The sequence below is a fragment of the Coloeus monedula genome (genome assembly GCF_965178545.1).
Source record: "Coloeus monedula genome assembly, chromosome: 7".
In the NCBI taxonomy this organism is placed as follows: Eukaryota; Metazoa; Chordata; class Aves; order Passeriformes; family Corvidae; genus Coloeus; species Coloeus monedula.
In genome coordinates this window covers 17,143,377-17,158,599 of record NC_138787.1, presented here as the reverse complement: position 1 = coordinate 17,158,599, position 15,223 = coordinate 17,143,377, and the positions used below count along the sequence as shown (strand labels likewise).

Below are 15,223 nucleotides of genomic sequence, written 5' to 3'. Positions count from 1 at the left end.
AAGTAGGACAGGGCAGAAGAACAGGAAGAGAAGTGTTGAGGTTTCTTTCAATGGAAATAAAAGGGGAAAAAATAAAAACTTTCTTTAAAGACAAGTGTGAACAACAAAGACATAGAGCTGACCTGAAACATCAACTGAAGAAGTGCAGCTGCTGTCCCCTACTTCATTTTGCACCTCAAAAGTATACAAGCCCCTGTCTCCCCTGTCTGCAGAAAAGACTTTCAAAGTGGATATATTGTTGAAAAAGGTAATTTGGTATTTGCGGTCACTCTTTAGTTCTCTGCCGTCTTTGTACCACTTGGTGATAAGCTCAGGTGTTCCTCCTACTTTGCACTCCAGGGTAAAAGGATTGCCAGCCATTACTGTGATCGGTTCGGTCTTCTCTAAGATGACTGCTGGTTCTGAAATAGGAAGGGAGGGGTCTGTGTGTCACGGGGAAATCTACCCACAAACTTGTGAGCGCAGGGTGTGAGCAGAAGGCAAAGGCTAGTAGAGCCAACTGTGCAAGCTACACAGTGCCTCTAGTGGAGTAGGCTATACCCACCTAGGACCTGTAAAAAGGCAGAGCACTCCCGCATGCCAGCATCATTTTTGATCTGACAGATGTACTTTCCAACATCAGTTCCCTCTGCACTGGCAATCTCAAGAGTTGCAATGTTGTCCATAAACCACATTTGAACATTTTCACTCTCCCTAATAACTTCACCCTTATCCTTGAGCCAGACAACAGAAATTGGTGGGGATCCTTCCACTACTGCCTGCAGGGCTGTTGGCTCCCCGATGAAGATTGCAGTGTCACTCAGCTTCTTGGCAAACCGTGGAGGTTCTGATGACAAAAACAAGGAGGCTGGTTAATCATACATGCTTGCTTGGAAGAGTGACAGCCAGGAGATCAAGAAAAGAGGGCAGTGATGTTGATCCTCTAGCATACAAACCTTTGAATTTCACTGGGCAGGTGCAAGTGTCGCTTCCCACCTCATTCATAGCTTTACATTGGTATTCTCCAGTGTCTTGAGATTCCAGATTGAGAATATGAAGACTGGCAAAGGAGTGCTTTGCTGTCACCTTGAATTTCTTGCTGCTCCTGACCTGCCTCCGGTCCTTGAACCAAGCCACCTCAAAGGGTGGGGTCCCTGCTATCTCGCACTGAAGGATAACATCTGAGCCTTTAAGAGTGTCCACAGGGCTTGGCACCTTGCTAAAAATGGGTGGTTCTATAAAAAAAGAATCACATCATAATGCGTGAGTCTGCTTCTCTGGATGGATTTCTGGATAGTAGAAGGAAGCAACACATTCAGGAAGGGAGCCTACGCTTATATTGTAAACACATATTTAGCTTTTAAATATGTGGCCTCACCTCTAAAAAATCCCAGCACTCAGAGTTCTAAGGGTAGAAAATGTGGTACTTCTGCACCTGTTTGGAATCAGTGCTCAGTGTCCTTCCCCAAAAACCACTCTTCCTGCACTCTAGGGTCACATTCCAGCTTCCCACCCTGCTCTTTCTAGTCATGAAAGCTACAGTCGGTAAAGCTCAGCTACACAGCCTCCTCTTCCGTCTTAAATTTCATTCCTGTCAGGATCACTGTGTATAAAGAGGAGGCAGAGGGATGGCTTAAAAGTACTCCCAGCACCCTCACCATGGCTGGTGTTCCATCTAGTCCATGCTTCCATTGTGATCTGAAAAGCTTGCCTTGTTCAGCCTGAAGTTGACTTAAATGGGGAGACAAGGGAATGACTGCACAGTGCTGAACACCCACCACTATTTCCTGCTTGATGTCTGCTGCTTAAACACAGCAGCATTTAAATGCAAGAGCAGCTGGAGAGACACTGACCCAGCAGCCACCAGCCGCTGCAGCAGCAGTGGGATGTGCAGCTGGGAGCAGGTCTGGCAGCCAGGGGTTCTGGTGAGGAATGCGGAGCCATGTGCTAACCTTTCACTGTGACTGAAGTGCTGCAGCTGGCTGTGCCCGCGGAGTTGTGGGCTTCACAGATGTAATCCCCAGCATCTTCAGCAGTGGCACCCAAGATGGTCAGCGTTGCTGCAGAGTCTACAAAGGACATGTGCAGCCTGTCGCTTGCCTGGAGTGCCTGGTCATTTTTGTACCACACGATTCTAATCTCTGGTGTGCCACTGATTTTACATTCAAGTTGAACTGTGTCACCCTGCTTCACGAACCGCAAAGCTTCCGGCTTCTTGATGAACTTGGGAGGTTCTACAGAACAGAATAAGTATACAGAGAATGACAACATACCTGTTTGCCAAGTGAAATTTGCAATGCTAAGCAAGAGTTCTGGGATGCACAAGAGTACTACAGCACAAAAGTAAAATTGTTACAGAAGTTGGTTACATCCCCAACCAGAGCTTCCTCTTAAGGAAATACACAAGATGAAGAAAAGAAGGCAACGACAACAACTAAAACTATGTGCTGCCAACTTTGGACCCTGCTGCATCGGACAATTGAAGCTGTGAAAAGTACACAAAGGACAGTTGCTCCACACAAGTGAAATTTTGCTGTTATCTGTGAGTGGTAACAAGTAACAGGGTTCCCAGTCCAACATGAAAGATTTGACAAGCCCTTCATCTCCGGGAGCAACAGAAACATGGTAGGGATTTTTTCACTTGCTTACACATCTTTAAAGTATATTTCTGCATGAAGAAATTAAGTGATTCAGAGTCTAGATTAAATCTACAATTCAGAACTCCAGTTGAAATCTTTAGCAAATTCAAAAGAGTCACCAGTGCTGGCCAACAAATGCAAGGTAGAGCTGTACTTACTAATCAGCATTTTCCATATAGCAATTGCTATGAGTGACTACCACAGTGGCTGAAGTTTAACTGTTAAAGTAAAAAGTAGTGTGAGTGCAACTCTCCGTATAAACATGTTCATACAAGGACCTTCCTCCTTGGAGATTTTGCAGGCACACAAGACTTCTGCTGTTACACAGTATGATGGGAGAAGGCCATTACATGTTTTATGTCTGCAGTCTGGAAAGCTACTTTCTATATATTTCTAAACTAGAAATGGTAGAAGATCAAAGACAAAGAGATGTCTTTACCCAAGAAAAAGAAAATGCACAAACAAAGGTGACTTAATCTTAATACCTTTGACACTGAGTTGGGCTGAGCAGAAGTCTTTCCCAGCTTCATTACTAGCTTGGCAAGTATATTGGCCAGAGTCTCCTTTACCCACTCTGAGCACGCGAAGGTGAGCTGTGTTGGCTGTGAATGTAATATTGAAATTTCCTCCAGTTCGGATCTCCCGACCATCCTTGGACCACGTTATGTGTATTGGCTGGGCTCCCGTAACATGACATTCAAAGTCAGCACTTTCTCCAAAAGGCACATCAATAGATTCTGGTTTGATATCAAAGACAGGTGCTTGCTTGGGTTCTAGAAACACAAGAAAATAATGTAATATTCATACCTCAGAAAAAAGTTAATCCAATACACAGGTACCACTGCATGCATGAAATAAGGGGGAGGAGCCTGTGACCCAAGCAAAAGTTTTGTAAGCCAACACACCTGCCACTGTGAGCCTAGCACTTGAGGTGGCAGTACCCACAGAATTGGTGGCTGTGCAGGAGTATTGCCCGGTGTGATTCATCTCAGTTCGCACCAGCTGCAGCACTGCAACATTATCTACAAAGGATGTGTGCACATTGTGGTCGTCCTTTAGCAGCACACCATCTTTGTGCCAAGTGACAGTAATGGGCTCTGAGCCATTGAGCCGACACATAAGCTTGAGGGGTAAACCAGCAGGGTGCTCGATGTCCTTTAGTTTTCTTGCAAATGAAGGTGGTTGTTTGCGCTCTGGAAGAAAGCAAGCAAAGGATGAATATACCTCAGAAAGCAATTTTTTCATAGTTTTGCAAGAGAAAAAGAATTTTAGCAAGCTAATACAAAATCATCACCTTGAACTGTTAAGAGAGCCTTTGTAGATGCAGTTCCTACACTGTTTTCTGCCTTGCAGATATATTCTCCACTGTCGTTGCTAGCCACTTTGTTGAAAATAAGTGTAGCAACATTGTCTTTAAAGAACACTTTGTACTCAGGGGTAGACCTGAGTTTTGTATCGCCTTTGTACCAAGACACAGTAATTTCTGGTGTTCCAGCAACATGGCATTGCAGTGTTGTGTAAGACCCAACTGACACCTCAAGAGGTTCCAAGTGAGTAACAAAGTACGGAGGTTCTAAAAAAAGAGAAGCAATTAGACAGGCTTATTATGTGCCAGGTTTTGGAAAGCATACACTTGAAAAAAAGGGAAGGAAAAGAAGCAAAGGGAGCACACACCTAGGGTAGAGACTACAGCCTCACAAACATCTCTTCCTGCCTCATTTTCAACATGGCAGGAGTATTCTCCTGCATCTTCTTTGGTGCTGTCAAGTATTTCCAGGATGCAGGATTTCTCTGTGGTGGTGATGCTACACTTCTGAGACTGTGCGATGGTGTGGCCATTCTTCTTCCATGTCACAGAGATGGGCAGGCTGCCTGTGTAAGTGCCCTCTAGGATGATGGGCTTGCCAGGCTCCACATACTGATCACTCAGTTTCTTCACAAAGACAGCTGGCTCTAATGAAAGGTAAGTAACAAATGTTGAGCCCAACATGCCAAATGGAGAGAAGGAAACAATAATTTAAGGTAAATAGAGAGACATCATCTTTTACAAACCTTTTACTGTGAGGTGTGTTGTACAATTTACCCTGCCAGCATCATTAGTCACTAGACAAGTGTACTCTCCACTTTGGGAAGGAGTTACATCATATAACTCAAGCTCCACAACAGACTCCTCCAAGTAGATATTACATTTGTCCCCTGGCACAAGTTCATTGGCCCCTCTAAACCAGTTGACCTTAAAAGGAGGGGTTCCTCTGACAACACATGTGAAAGTGATGCTTGTGCCTGGCAATACATCCAGAGGCTCTGGTGTCCTCTCAAAAGAAGGTGGCTCTAAATACACAAAAGAAAAAGGTAGATAAAACAGATTGCTACAGCATAGGTCTGGTATTTCCATACACCTACTAAAGATAAAGAGCAAAATCTTTATTTTTCTGTCAATAATTTTCCCCAAGAATATTTACAAAAGACTGCAGATAATTTCAAGAGAGAAAGAGAAAAGAATAGCTCAGAGGTCTTCCTGATCTTCATATACCCACCTTGTACAATCAATACAGCACTGCATTCGTCTGAGCCGGCTGTGTTGGTAGCTTTGCAGGTGTAAGTGCCAGTTTCTGAGTGGCTCAGTGAATTAACTTCTAAAATACATAGGTTATCTGAAAAGGAGATTTGATGTTTTTCTCCACTGACTAGCTTAAGTCCATTGTGGAACCAGGCAACAGAAATAGGAGGTGAACCTGACACTTTACATTCCAGCAGTGCTGAGGAACCCAGAACACCAAGGGTTTCTTTTAGTTTTCTTGTGAAAGAAGGAGGAATGATTCGATCTGCATAAGAAAACATAATAAATTCATGGTTAGAGAGAAAATGAGGAAAGGAATGGAAGAAAGGACAGAGAATATGGCCAAACAAAAGCTTTTGTAAAAGATAGAAGACAAGCTATCCAACCAACCTAAAACATCAACCGATGCTGTACAACTGCTTTTCCCCACGTCGTTTTGCACTGCAAAAGTGTATAATCCACCATCTTCCTTTTCTGCATCCATAATTTTAAGTGTAGATACATTATTGAGGAAAGTGATTCTGTATTTTTGGCTGCTGGTCAGTTCTTTGCCATCCTTGAACCACCCAGTGGAAAGCTGTGGTGTGCCTCCTACTTTGCATTCCAAAGTACAGGCATCACCTATAGTAACTTTCATTGGCTCTGCTTTCTCTACAATGACTGCAGGCTCTGGAAGGAGAGATGGGTAACATATATGGTTAAAACAGGGTTTGATTAGTATTAGCTGTAAGTATTATAGCACTATGAGATGGAGTTTACACATTTGGTACTAAGGAAATTTTGATTTGTTGGGGCGTGGAGGTTTTTACAGCTGTTTTTTCCATCCTTTCTGTTACCCTAAATTGCAAATTTCAGATGCTTTCCAAGATTAAATAAAAATATTTTAATTTTAAAATATATTTTAATTTAAAATACAAAATATTTTAGACTCCCTCTCCAAGCAGGCATGAGCAGAAGACATGACAGAAATAAAGTCACAGAGTGGTTCCTTTCAACCCTATTGCTGGACAACTAGAAATACGGAACCTGACTTCTGCTTGCTGGGAAGAGAAAGCTTCTCTATTTTGATTGTTTTGAACTCAGAGGCACAAGCAAAGTATACAGCTGACACTAAGCAGCCGAGTTTCTAACTTTAAAAAGAAATTTCCATGAATTTGTGCTTTTTACCAACCTAGAATGGTTAAAGTAGCCATACACTCGCGACTTCCAGCATCATTTCTTATCTGACAGGTGTATTTTCCAGCACTGCTCGTCTCTGTACGCAAAAATTGTAAAGTTGCAATATTTTCCGTAAATGTGATCTTCGTGTTCTCACTTTCTCTAATAATTTCCTCTTTGTCTTTAAGCCACTGCACAGAAATTGGCTGGGAGCCCTCCACTCTTGCTTGTAACTCTACTGGTTCACCAACCACAACAGTCATGCTGTTTATTTTAGTCAAGAATTTTGGTGGTTCTGAAGAAGAAATATGCAGTTATAGTAAATACAGTGTTTCTGCAAAGAAGAGCAATGCAGCGCCATTGGGAGCACTGCAGAAAACACAGGTACCAGTACTTTACCTTTCAGCTTCACAGTGCAAACACAAGTGTCACTTCCTACATCGTTCTGTGCTTTGCACTGATATTCACCAACATCTGCAGCTTCGACATTAAGAATGCGAACGCCTGTATGGTAGTTTTTGGCTGTAACCTTGTATTTCTTACTACTGCGGATTTGTCTCCTGTCTTTGAACCAGGCAACGTCAAATGGGGGTGTTCCTGAAATCTCACATTCCAGGATAACTTCAGATCCTTTGACAATGTCTACTGGAGAAGGCTTCCTGCTAAAGACAGGAGGTTCTAACAAGGGAAGAAAGGAACAATTAGAAAGTAGTCTGAAGCTGTTTGATTGACAAACAGTCTACTGATACCAGCTTCTGGAAAATGTGACTGCTGAGAATATCTACGGAAAAGGCAAGACTTCCCTCATTTTCTGGGCACAATGAGTTTGCACAATGGTGAGCATTCTTAGAGAGCCCTTAGCTCTGTAGAAAAGGTAAACAGAGGGGTGACCTTTAGCAGAGAGGGTACAGGTCTCATTTAGTTGGTAGTAACCTCCCACTGATACTAGTTGGTTTGTGTCTGTTCCTTCTCTTCATATTTCAGCTCCTTGATATAACAATTCTTACTATGAACTGTCTTGGATATTAAAAATACAGAACTGGGGAAAAACTAGCTTAGGACTCATCGCATTAAGAACATCATCTCTCTTGTTTAGACACTGGCAGAGATGATGAGGGGCCATTAAGAAACAAACACAACATGGAGAAAAGGACAGTCTTGAAATAAGAAATTAACCTCATGTTCCTGTATATTTCTTAGGGATACAAACACCAGGGGAAAAATAGGATGCAGTCAGAGAACAAGAGGATAGCTAACCTTTCACTGTGACTTTGGTGCTACAGCTGGCCTTGCCGGCAGGGTTGTGGGCTTCACAGATGTAGTCACCACTCTCATCAGTACTGAGATGATTCATTTCAAGCACGGCCACAGAGTCAATGAATGAAGTCCGGAATTTTTCACTGGCAACAATTTCATGGTCATTTCTGAACCACACTACTTTCATCTCTGGAGATCCACTTACTTTGCACTCGAGCCGGGCTGAGTCACCCTGCTTGACGACTTTTGCTGCCTCTAGCTTCTTAGCAAACTTGGGTGGTTCTAAAAAACCAAAAAAAGTGGGGTCAGGAAGGTCTGAATTAATACTGGAGAGAAAATAGCAGGGAAAAGAGCCAAACAACTGTGGGTTGCAAACACAGGGTAGGGAATTCACTTGGCAGTGTATCAAAGATCACCAAGGCGGGCTTGGCAAAAAGGAAAGAGAAGAAAAGAGACAAAAAAACTAACACAACAAGAAAGAGTGCACACCTGTTACCATCAGTGTTGTAGTGCAAGAGTCACTGCCAACATCATTTGAAATGTGGCAAGTGTAGTGCCCACTCCTAGAAGAATCCACTGAATAGAGGGTTAAGAACCCAGTTGAACCTTCAATACCAATGAAACAAGTTGGACCAGATACAAGTTCTAAGTCTTCTTTGAACCACTTTATTGTAAAGGGTGGTGTTCCTTTTAGTGTGGCCTTAAACTCCACTGTAGAATCTGGTATGGCTTGCTGGCTTTCAGGTTTTACTAAGAAGCTTGGTGGCTCTGCAGTTTTTAAGAAAAAGACACACTCAGTTACATAAGAAATGTCTAAGAATGAAGAAAATCAGTGAGGCAAGCATGGAGACCAAGTTTTCAGTATTAACATTAAGATGTATAAGACTGTTATGTTAGCATAAGATCTAAGGTATTTTCCTGGCATTTATCACAGATAAGAAGTAGTAAAAGAGTTTCAAACCTTTCACAGTCAGGACAGCACTGCAAGAATCATTTCCAGCAACATTAGAGACACTGCATGTATAATTTGCACTGTCTGCCAGCTCCAGATTAGCAATCTCAAGTGACACAGTGTTCTCATGGCACAAGCTTCTATATTTTGCACTGTCAGTTATCTCTTTTCCATCCTTAAACCATTTTGCAATAATGGGGAGTGACCCAGAGACTTTGCACTCCATTTGGATAGAAGATCCCAGAATGGTATCCTTTTTGGTTAGCTTTTTGATAAATACAGGAGGAATTGATTGATCTGCCCAACAGAAAAAATAGCAAAAACACACTGGTTAACTTCTTGCTTATCTTTCGAGGAGATTATTTTTTCATTCCCTTCTTGATGGATTGGCAATACAAACCTAGCACAGTCAGAACAGCTTCACAGGTGCTACTTCCGAAGTCATTTTCAACCTTAAAACTGTATGTACCACTATCCTCCTTTGATACAGGTTCAATCCTGAAACTGGCCACATTGTTTTCAAAGCTCATTGTGTAGTATCTACTGGGCAGGAGCTGCTTGCCATCTTTGTACCATCTTATCCGAAGCTCTGGTGTCCCAGCCACAGTACACTCCAAAGTCACGGGGTCTTTTTCAGTGACTTTAAGTGATTTAGCCTTTTCTATGATCTGTGCAGGCTCTGAGGTATAAAGAGTGTAAAAATTATAGCAGTTAGCTACATGGATAGGGAACTGACTTTCCAAATACTCATCAAGGTTACACCTTGTACACACCTTGTACAAAAAGCAAAGCAAAGCACTTCTCCACGCCAGATTCATTCTTTGCCTGACAGGTATATCTCCCTCTGTGGCTGAGGTCAACATTAGCAAGTTTCAGTGTGGCCACACTGTTCTTGAAGGTAATGTGGTGGTGTTCATCGTCTTCTAGTATTTTCTCATCTTTTATCCATGACACAGACAAGGGTTGAGCACCTGCTATGACACACTGAAAGAATGCATCACCTTTCAAAATGCTAGTGACGTTCTCCAACTTCTTGATGAAGGATGGTGGTTCTGTAGTGTGAGTTTTGTTTGTTGTTCAGAAGAGAAGTCGTGGAAATGGAAGAAGAGAAAGAGACATCATATAAAGTAATCCCAGTCACTACATTTTAGCTGGAGCATATAATATTTGAGGTATGCTTCCTAGAGGACTGACCTTTTAAGCTGAGTCTTGTGCTGCAAGAACAGCTCCCACCTTCATTTGATATAATACACTGATATTCACCAACATCCGAGACATCACAGTTAGTCACATTAAGAGTAAATACTGATTCTTTGGCGGAGATGGCGTATTTCTTGCTGCTGAACATCTCCTTATTGTTCTTCAGCCACTTCACCTCAAATGGAGGGGTACCAGCCACCTCACACTCTAGTGTGGCCTCTGAACCCTTCACTACCTCGGTGGGACGCAACTCCCGAACAAAGGTTGGAGGCTCTATAGGGAAGAATGAGGGGAAAGTAGATAGTAACCTTAAATAGTTTTGAGGGGAGAAGAAGTATCTCCTACTTCCTCACCCCAGATGTGTGACAGAGATGACAAGACGTTCAAAACCAACCTTTTACTTTCAGCTCGATGCTGCAGCTCTCACTACCTGCATCATTGTGGGCTTCACAAACATAAATCCCACTATCTGCCACTCTGGCTTGAGTGACTTTCAAAGTGGCTAAACCGTCTATGAAGGAGATGCCATACTTAGCTTGGTCAGTCACTTCATTCCCATCCAGGTACCATGTAATCTGGATCTCTGGTGTGCCTACTACCTGGCACTCGAAAGTGGTGGACTGTCCTTCACGCAAAGCTACTACAGAAGTTGGCATCTGAATAAATCTGGGGGGCTCTAGAAGATGGACAGAGAAGTTGAGGTTTTATAATATCCACGGTAGGAAGAAAAGAACCCAGAATTTAAAGAAAAAAAAGGCTAAAATGTTTCCTCCCCCTCCCACCAAAATTGCACAAAAAAATCAGAACCAAAAAAATTAGAAGATTGGGTTGCACACCTTTTACAAACAGAGTTGCTTTGCAGGTTGCAGTCCCCACATCATTGCTTATCTGACAAGTGTAGTTCCCAGAATCAGATGTCCTAGCTGAGAAGAGCTCCAGAACACTAGAAGTGTCGTCCTTCCAGACAGATCGACTGGCTCCAGACAGGAGCTCCTGGCTGTCTTTAAACCACTTTATCTGCAGAGGAGTAGACCCTTTTACCAGTGCTTTGAACTGAACTCTAGCATTGGGCACAACCTCTTGAGACTGGGGTTTTTCCACAAAATATGGCGGTTCTATAACATGCAAAAAGGAAGAAAGGGGATTACTCTGAGATGGGGAAATCTGAAAATATGAATGAGAGACCTAACACAAGACAAAGAAGGAACGCAAACCTTTGACTGTTAAGAACCCACTGCATTGGTTGCTTCCTGCTTTATTTGTTGCTTCGCAAGTGTAAGAGCCACTGTCTGTGCCTTCCAGTTGATTTATTTCCAGAAATGCAGTATTATCATGGAAAGAGTATTTGTGCTTTTCACTTGGTGTTATTTCTTGGCCATCCTTATACCACTGGATACTTATAGGATGCGAACCAGACACTATGCACTCCAGGTGGACAAAAGACCCCTTAATGCTGTCCATTTTCTTGAGTTTTTTTGTGAATTTAGGTGGTATAATGAGATCTATCCAAGACAGAGTAAAAAGACAAAATATTAAATTCAGCTGTGATTGTGGCAGATGTCAGCTCAGGAGAAAAGATTTTGTGTCTAAAAGCAATAATAAGAGTACACACCTAGGACATTAATGCTGGCAGAACAGCTACTGTTCCCAACGTCATTGTGAACCTCAAAAATGTATTCTCCACTATCTTTCTTTTCTGCATAAAGCACCTTTAAGACTGAGACGGTATCTGTAACACTGATCTTATATTTTGGGCCCAATGTCAGTTCCTTGCCATCTTTGAACCATTTGGCTGTAATAGGTTTTGTTCCTGAAAATTTACACTGCAAGGTTGCTGGGTCTCCCTCAGTCACATCTATTGACACAGCCTTGTCCACAATTGTAGCAGGTTCTGTCGTAAACAAGGAGATAGAGTGTTAAAGGCATCTGTAAAAATCACAAAGGAGCTGTCTGAGATCATTGCAAGCCCTCAGGATAAGACCAACCTTTGACAGTCAGCAGAGCAGAACACCTCTGAATTCCTGCCTCATTTTTAGCCTGACAGAAATATTTCCCATCATGTTTCAGCTCAATAGATCTCACCATAAGTGTGGCAACATTGTTCACAAAGGTCATTTTGATATTGTTGTCTTCAATCACTTCATCATTGTCTTTCAACCAGGACACAGTGATGGGCAAGGAACCTTTAATAGCAGCCTGAAACACAACTGTGCCCCCTCGAAGGGAGCTAATATTTTCTATCTTCTTCAAAAACTGAGGAGGCTCTGGCAGGAAGAAAGTGGTTATGTAAGTACAGGCCTGGCATGTAACAGTGTGGCACAGAAACCACACCAGGGTAAGAGCATGCTAGTGGTGTTCTGCACGTTGCACTAACCTTTCAGCGTGACCTCTGAATGGCAGAGGCAGCTCCCAACATCGTTTGTAACTCTACACTGATACTCGCCAACATCAGAAGCATCAAACCTGAAAACGTGGAGGCTAATCAAAGATTTCTCAATACTTATTCTGTGCTTCTTACTGCTCCGCACCGGTTTATCGTCTTTCACCCAAAACACTTCAAAGGGAGGCGTGCCAAGCACCTCACACTCCAAAACCACATCAGAATCCTTCAAGACTTCCATGGACTGAAACTCCTTGGTAAAATAAGGTGACTCTACAGTGCAAAAAGGAAAGTGCAATTTGCATTAATCATACTTTTGAAGCTGAGAGATACTGAGTACTGAGCTTAGAGGTACAAACTGTGTGGCTGGATGTCACACACACCTTTGACTGTAACAACACTGCTGCAGATATCTTTTCCAGCATCATTTTTGGCTTCGCAAATGTATTCCCCACTGTCTTCTGTATCAACCTCTGAAACATGGAGTCTTGCCAAAGATTTTGTAAAAGATATCCTGTATTTGTCACTTTCTTTTAGCTCTCTATCATCCTTGAACCATGTGATTTTAATCTCAGGAGTACCAGTGACTTCACAGGTCAGCTCAGCATATCCACCTTTCTTTACCAGATGGGTTGGCTCTAGCTTCTCCTTGAAGGCAGCAGGTTCTGTGGATTTAAGAAGAGCGTTCATGACAAAGAACACAGGAAAGAGTGCCACTGGGTTAATCCAGCAGCTAGAATTTTAAATAAGAGTAAGAATGCAAACCTTTCACAAATAAGTTTGCACTGCATGTTACTGAACCAGCTACATTGGAGACTTTGCAGGTGTATTTTCCAGAGTCTGTTGGTTTGACTGCATAAAGCTCCAAGTAACTTGCTAATGCTTCTGTCATAATGTAGCAGGCTCCTCCTGTCACCAGCTCAGTATCACCTTTAAACCATTTCACTGTCAGTGGTGTTGTGCCTTTAAAGGTGCTTTTGAAATGTACAGTTGTTGCAGGCAGTACATCTTGAGACTCTGGTTTTACAGTGAAGCTGGGTGGCTCTAGATTGCATTGAAAGGAAAAAATTGTCAAGAGTAAGAGAGGGCTTGAATTTTGGGAAAGAAAAGTATTATCACAAGATAAGCAAAACTCCAAGAAAAGTGGAACAAGTTGCCAAACCTTTTATAAACAAAGTGCTACTGCTCTCTTTGCTACCAGCAGAGTTTGCGGCTCTGCAAATGTAGACCCCAGCGTCATTTGCATCTAGGTGATTTATTTCCAAAGATGCTGAGCCTTCTGCAAAGTGTAATGTGTACTTGGCACTTGAAGTGATCTCAGTGTCCTGCTTAAACCATGAGACAGTCATTGGAAGAGAGCCTGAAATTTTGCAGTCTAGGCGGCATGAGGTGCTAATGATGCTGTCAATATTCTTCAGTGGTTTAGTAAAGAAGGGAGGAAGAGTGCGATCTGTTGAGAGTGAAAAAATGACAGAAACGAACACATGAGCAAAACAGGCATTCTGTTCTGCTTCTGGCTCTGTTGGGTACAGAGCAGAGAAACAGGGCTCTTTGCAAAGAGGCAGTACCAACCTAGCACAGTGAAGCTGGTAGTACAAGAGCTGATGCCCACATCATTGGATATCTCAAAGGTGTATTCACCACTGTCCTGCATTTCAGTGGCATAAAACTTGAGCTGGGCAATGTTATTTTTGAAGCTGATCCTATATTTTTTGCTGGCAGGTAGTGGGTTTCCATCTTTGAACCATTTGATTTTCAGCTCTGGAGTGCCTGTGACAGTGTACTCCAAAATAGCTGGTTCTCCTGCTGTAACCTGGATCATTTCGGCTTTTTCAATTATTTTGGCGGGTTCTACAACAGAATTAAACAACTGGTGTTAAGGACAAAAGGAAATTGCTCTCTCAGGTGGGAGATTGCAGGGATCACAGCACTTCTCCACTGACCTTTCACTGCTAGTTCACCAAAGCAGGACTGACTTCCTGCATCATTCTCAGCCACGCAGGTGTATTTGCCACCAGAGCTCAGCTGGACACCGGTAATTTGTAGTGTTGCTAGACCGTGATCAAATGTCACTCTCATATTTTTATCATCTTTAATAATATCTTTGCCCTTCATCCATGTCACAGAAATAGGCTCTGACCCTTTCACCACAGCCTGTAAGGTAACACTATCTCCAGCCAGAGCGGTCACATTTTCAATTTTCTTAACAAAAGATGGTGGTTCTAATTCAAAGAAGAGAGATAAAAAAAAAAATACTCATCTACTATTACATCATCACATAAAATCTGCTACTTAAAGACAGTTTTGTAAGACAGTATGTGCAGTGCATGTCACAATTCGGCAAAAGAGCAGGCAAGTCAGAGAACTGCATTCTCCAGCTGGGAGCTAATGGCCCTTTAATCTCAATGTTCTTCAAATTCACAGGTTTGATGCCAGATAAGACTCAAGATACACAAAGAATTTTAAGAGAAGAAGGTATTCTCCCTCCCCAGTCTCCCCAGCCTCCCACAAATCCAAAGAAAAGACATTTTATGAAATAAGAGGGTTTTGCCAATCCCTTCAGTAAGTGGAGTTTTCTCTCCCACTGACCTTTCAAGATGTATGTGGCACTGCACATGCATTTCCCGACTTCATTAGCTATCACACACTCGTATTCACCGACATCTGCACTATTAAATGAGGACACCTCCAAAGAAATAACAGCCTTCTGAGAGGTCAACCTGTATTTTTTACTACTGCGAATCTGCTTCTTGTCTTTGTACCAGCTAATCTCAAAGGGTCCAGTGCCAGCAACCTCACACTGAAGAATGGGGTTTGTTCCCTTCACTAGCTCTGCAGGTTCAAGTGTTCGGATGAAAGATGGCGGTTCTACAAAAGCAGTAAGAAAGAATTAGTCAACCATGCAAAAAAAAAAAAAAAAAAAAAAAAAAAGAAGGAAGGTTTTTCTGAAGAATGTGACTGGCAGCAACAAGAAGGACAGACCTTTGACAACCACTTCGGTGGTGCAGCTGTCACTTCCAACCTCATTGACAGCTTCACATGAGTAGGTCCCAGTGTCATCAACTTTCATTTCCAAAATATCTAACACAGCCACAGAA

The 15,223-nt window shown here is 42.5% G+C and overlaps 1 protein-coding gene across 34 annotated transcripts in view; it reads right to left on the bottom strand.

Moving 5' to 3' along the window:
* Window positions 1-15,223, bottom strand: part of TTN (titin) — a 245,121-nt gene that overhangs the window by 172,143 nt on the left and 57,755 nt on the right. For 28 of the 34 annotated variants that reach the window (XM_082285106.1, XM_082285116.1, XM_082285134.1 and 25 more), the window contains 14 exons: window positions 7,594-7,875; window positions 6,736-7,014; window positions 6,350-6,631; window positions 5,569-5,847; window positions 5,156-5,443; window positions 4,671-4,949; window positions 4,293-4,571; window positions 3,913-4,191; window positions 3,524-3,811; window positions 3,104-3,391; window positions 1,932-2,213; window positions 936-1,214; window positions 545-826; window positions 123-401 (listed from right to left, as the gene is read on the bottom strand). In XM_082285106.1, coding sequence (XP_082141232.1) covers window positions 123-401; window positions 545-826; window positions 936-1,214; window positions 1,932-2,213; window positions 3,104-3,391; window positions 3,524-3,811; window positions 3,913-4,191; window positions 4,293-4,571; window positions 4,671-4,949; window positions 5,156-5,443; window positions 5,569-5,847; window positions 6,350-6,631; window positions 6,736-7,014; window positions 7,594-7,875 — 3,945 coding nt within the window. The remainder of the gene's footprint in view (window positions 1-122; window positions 402-544; window positions 827-935; window positions 1,215-1,931; window positions 2,214-3,103; window positions 3,392-3,523; window positions 3,812-3,912; window positions 4,192-4,292; window positions 4,572-4,670; window positions 4,950-5,155; window positions 5,444-5,568; window positions 5,848-6,349; window positions 6,632-6,735; window positions 7,015-7,593; window positions 7,876-15,223) is intronic. The other 6 variants (XM_082285124.1, XM_082285126.1, XM_082285127.1 and 3 more) reach the window with 2 other exon arrangements.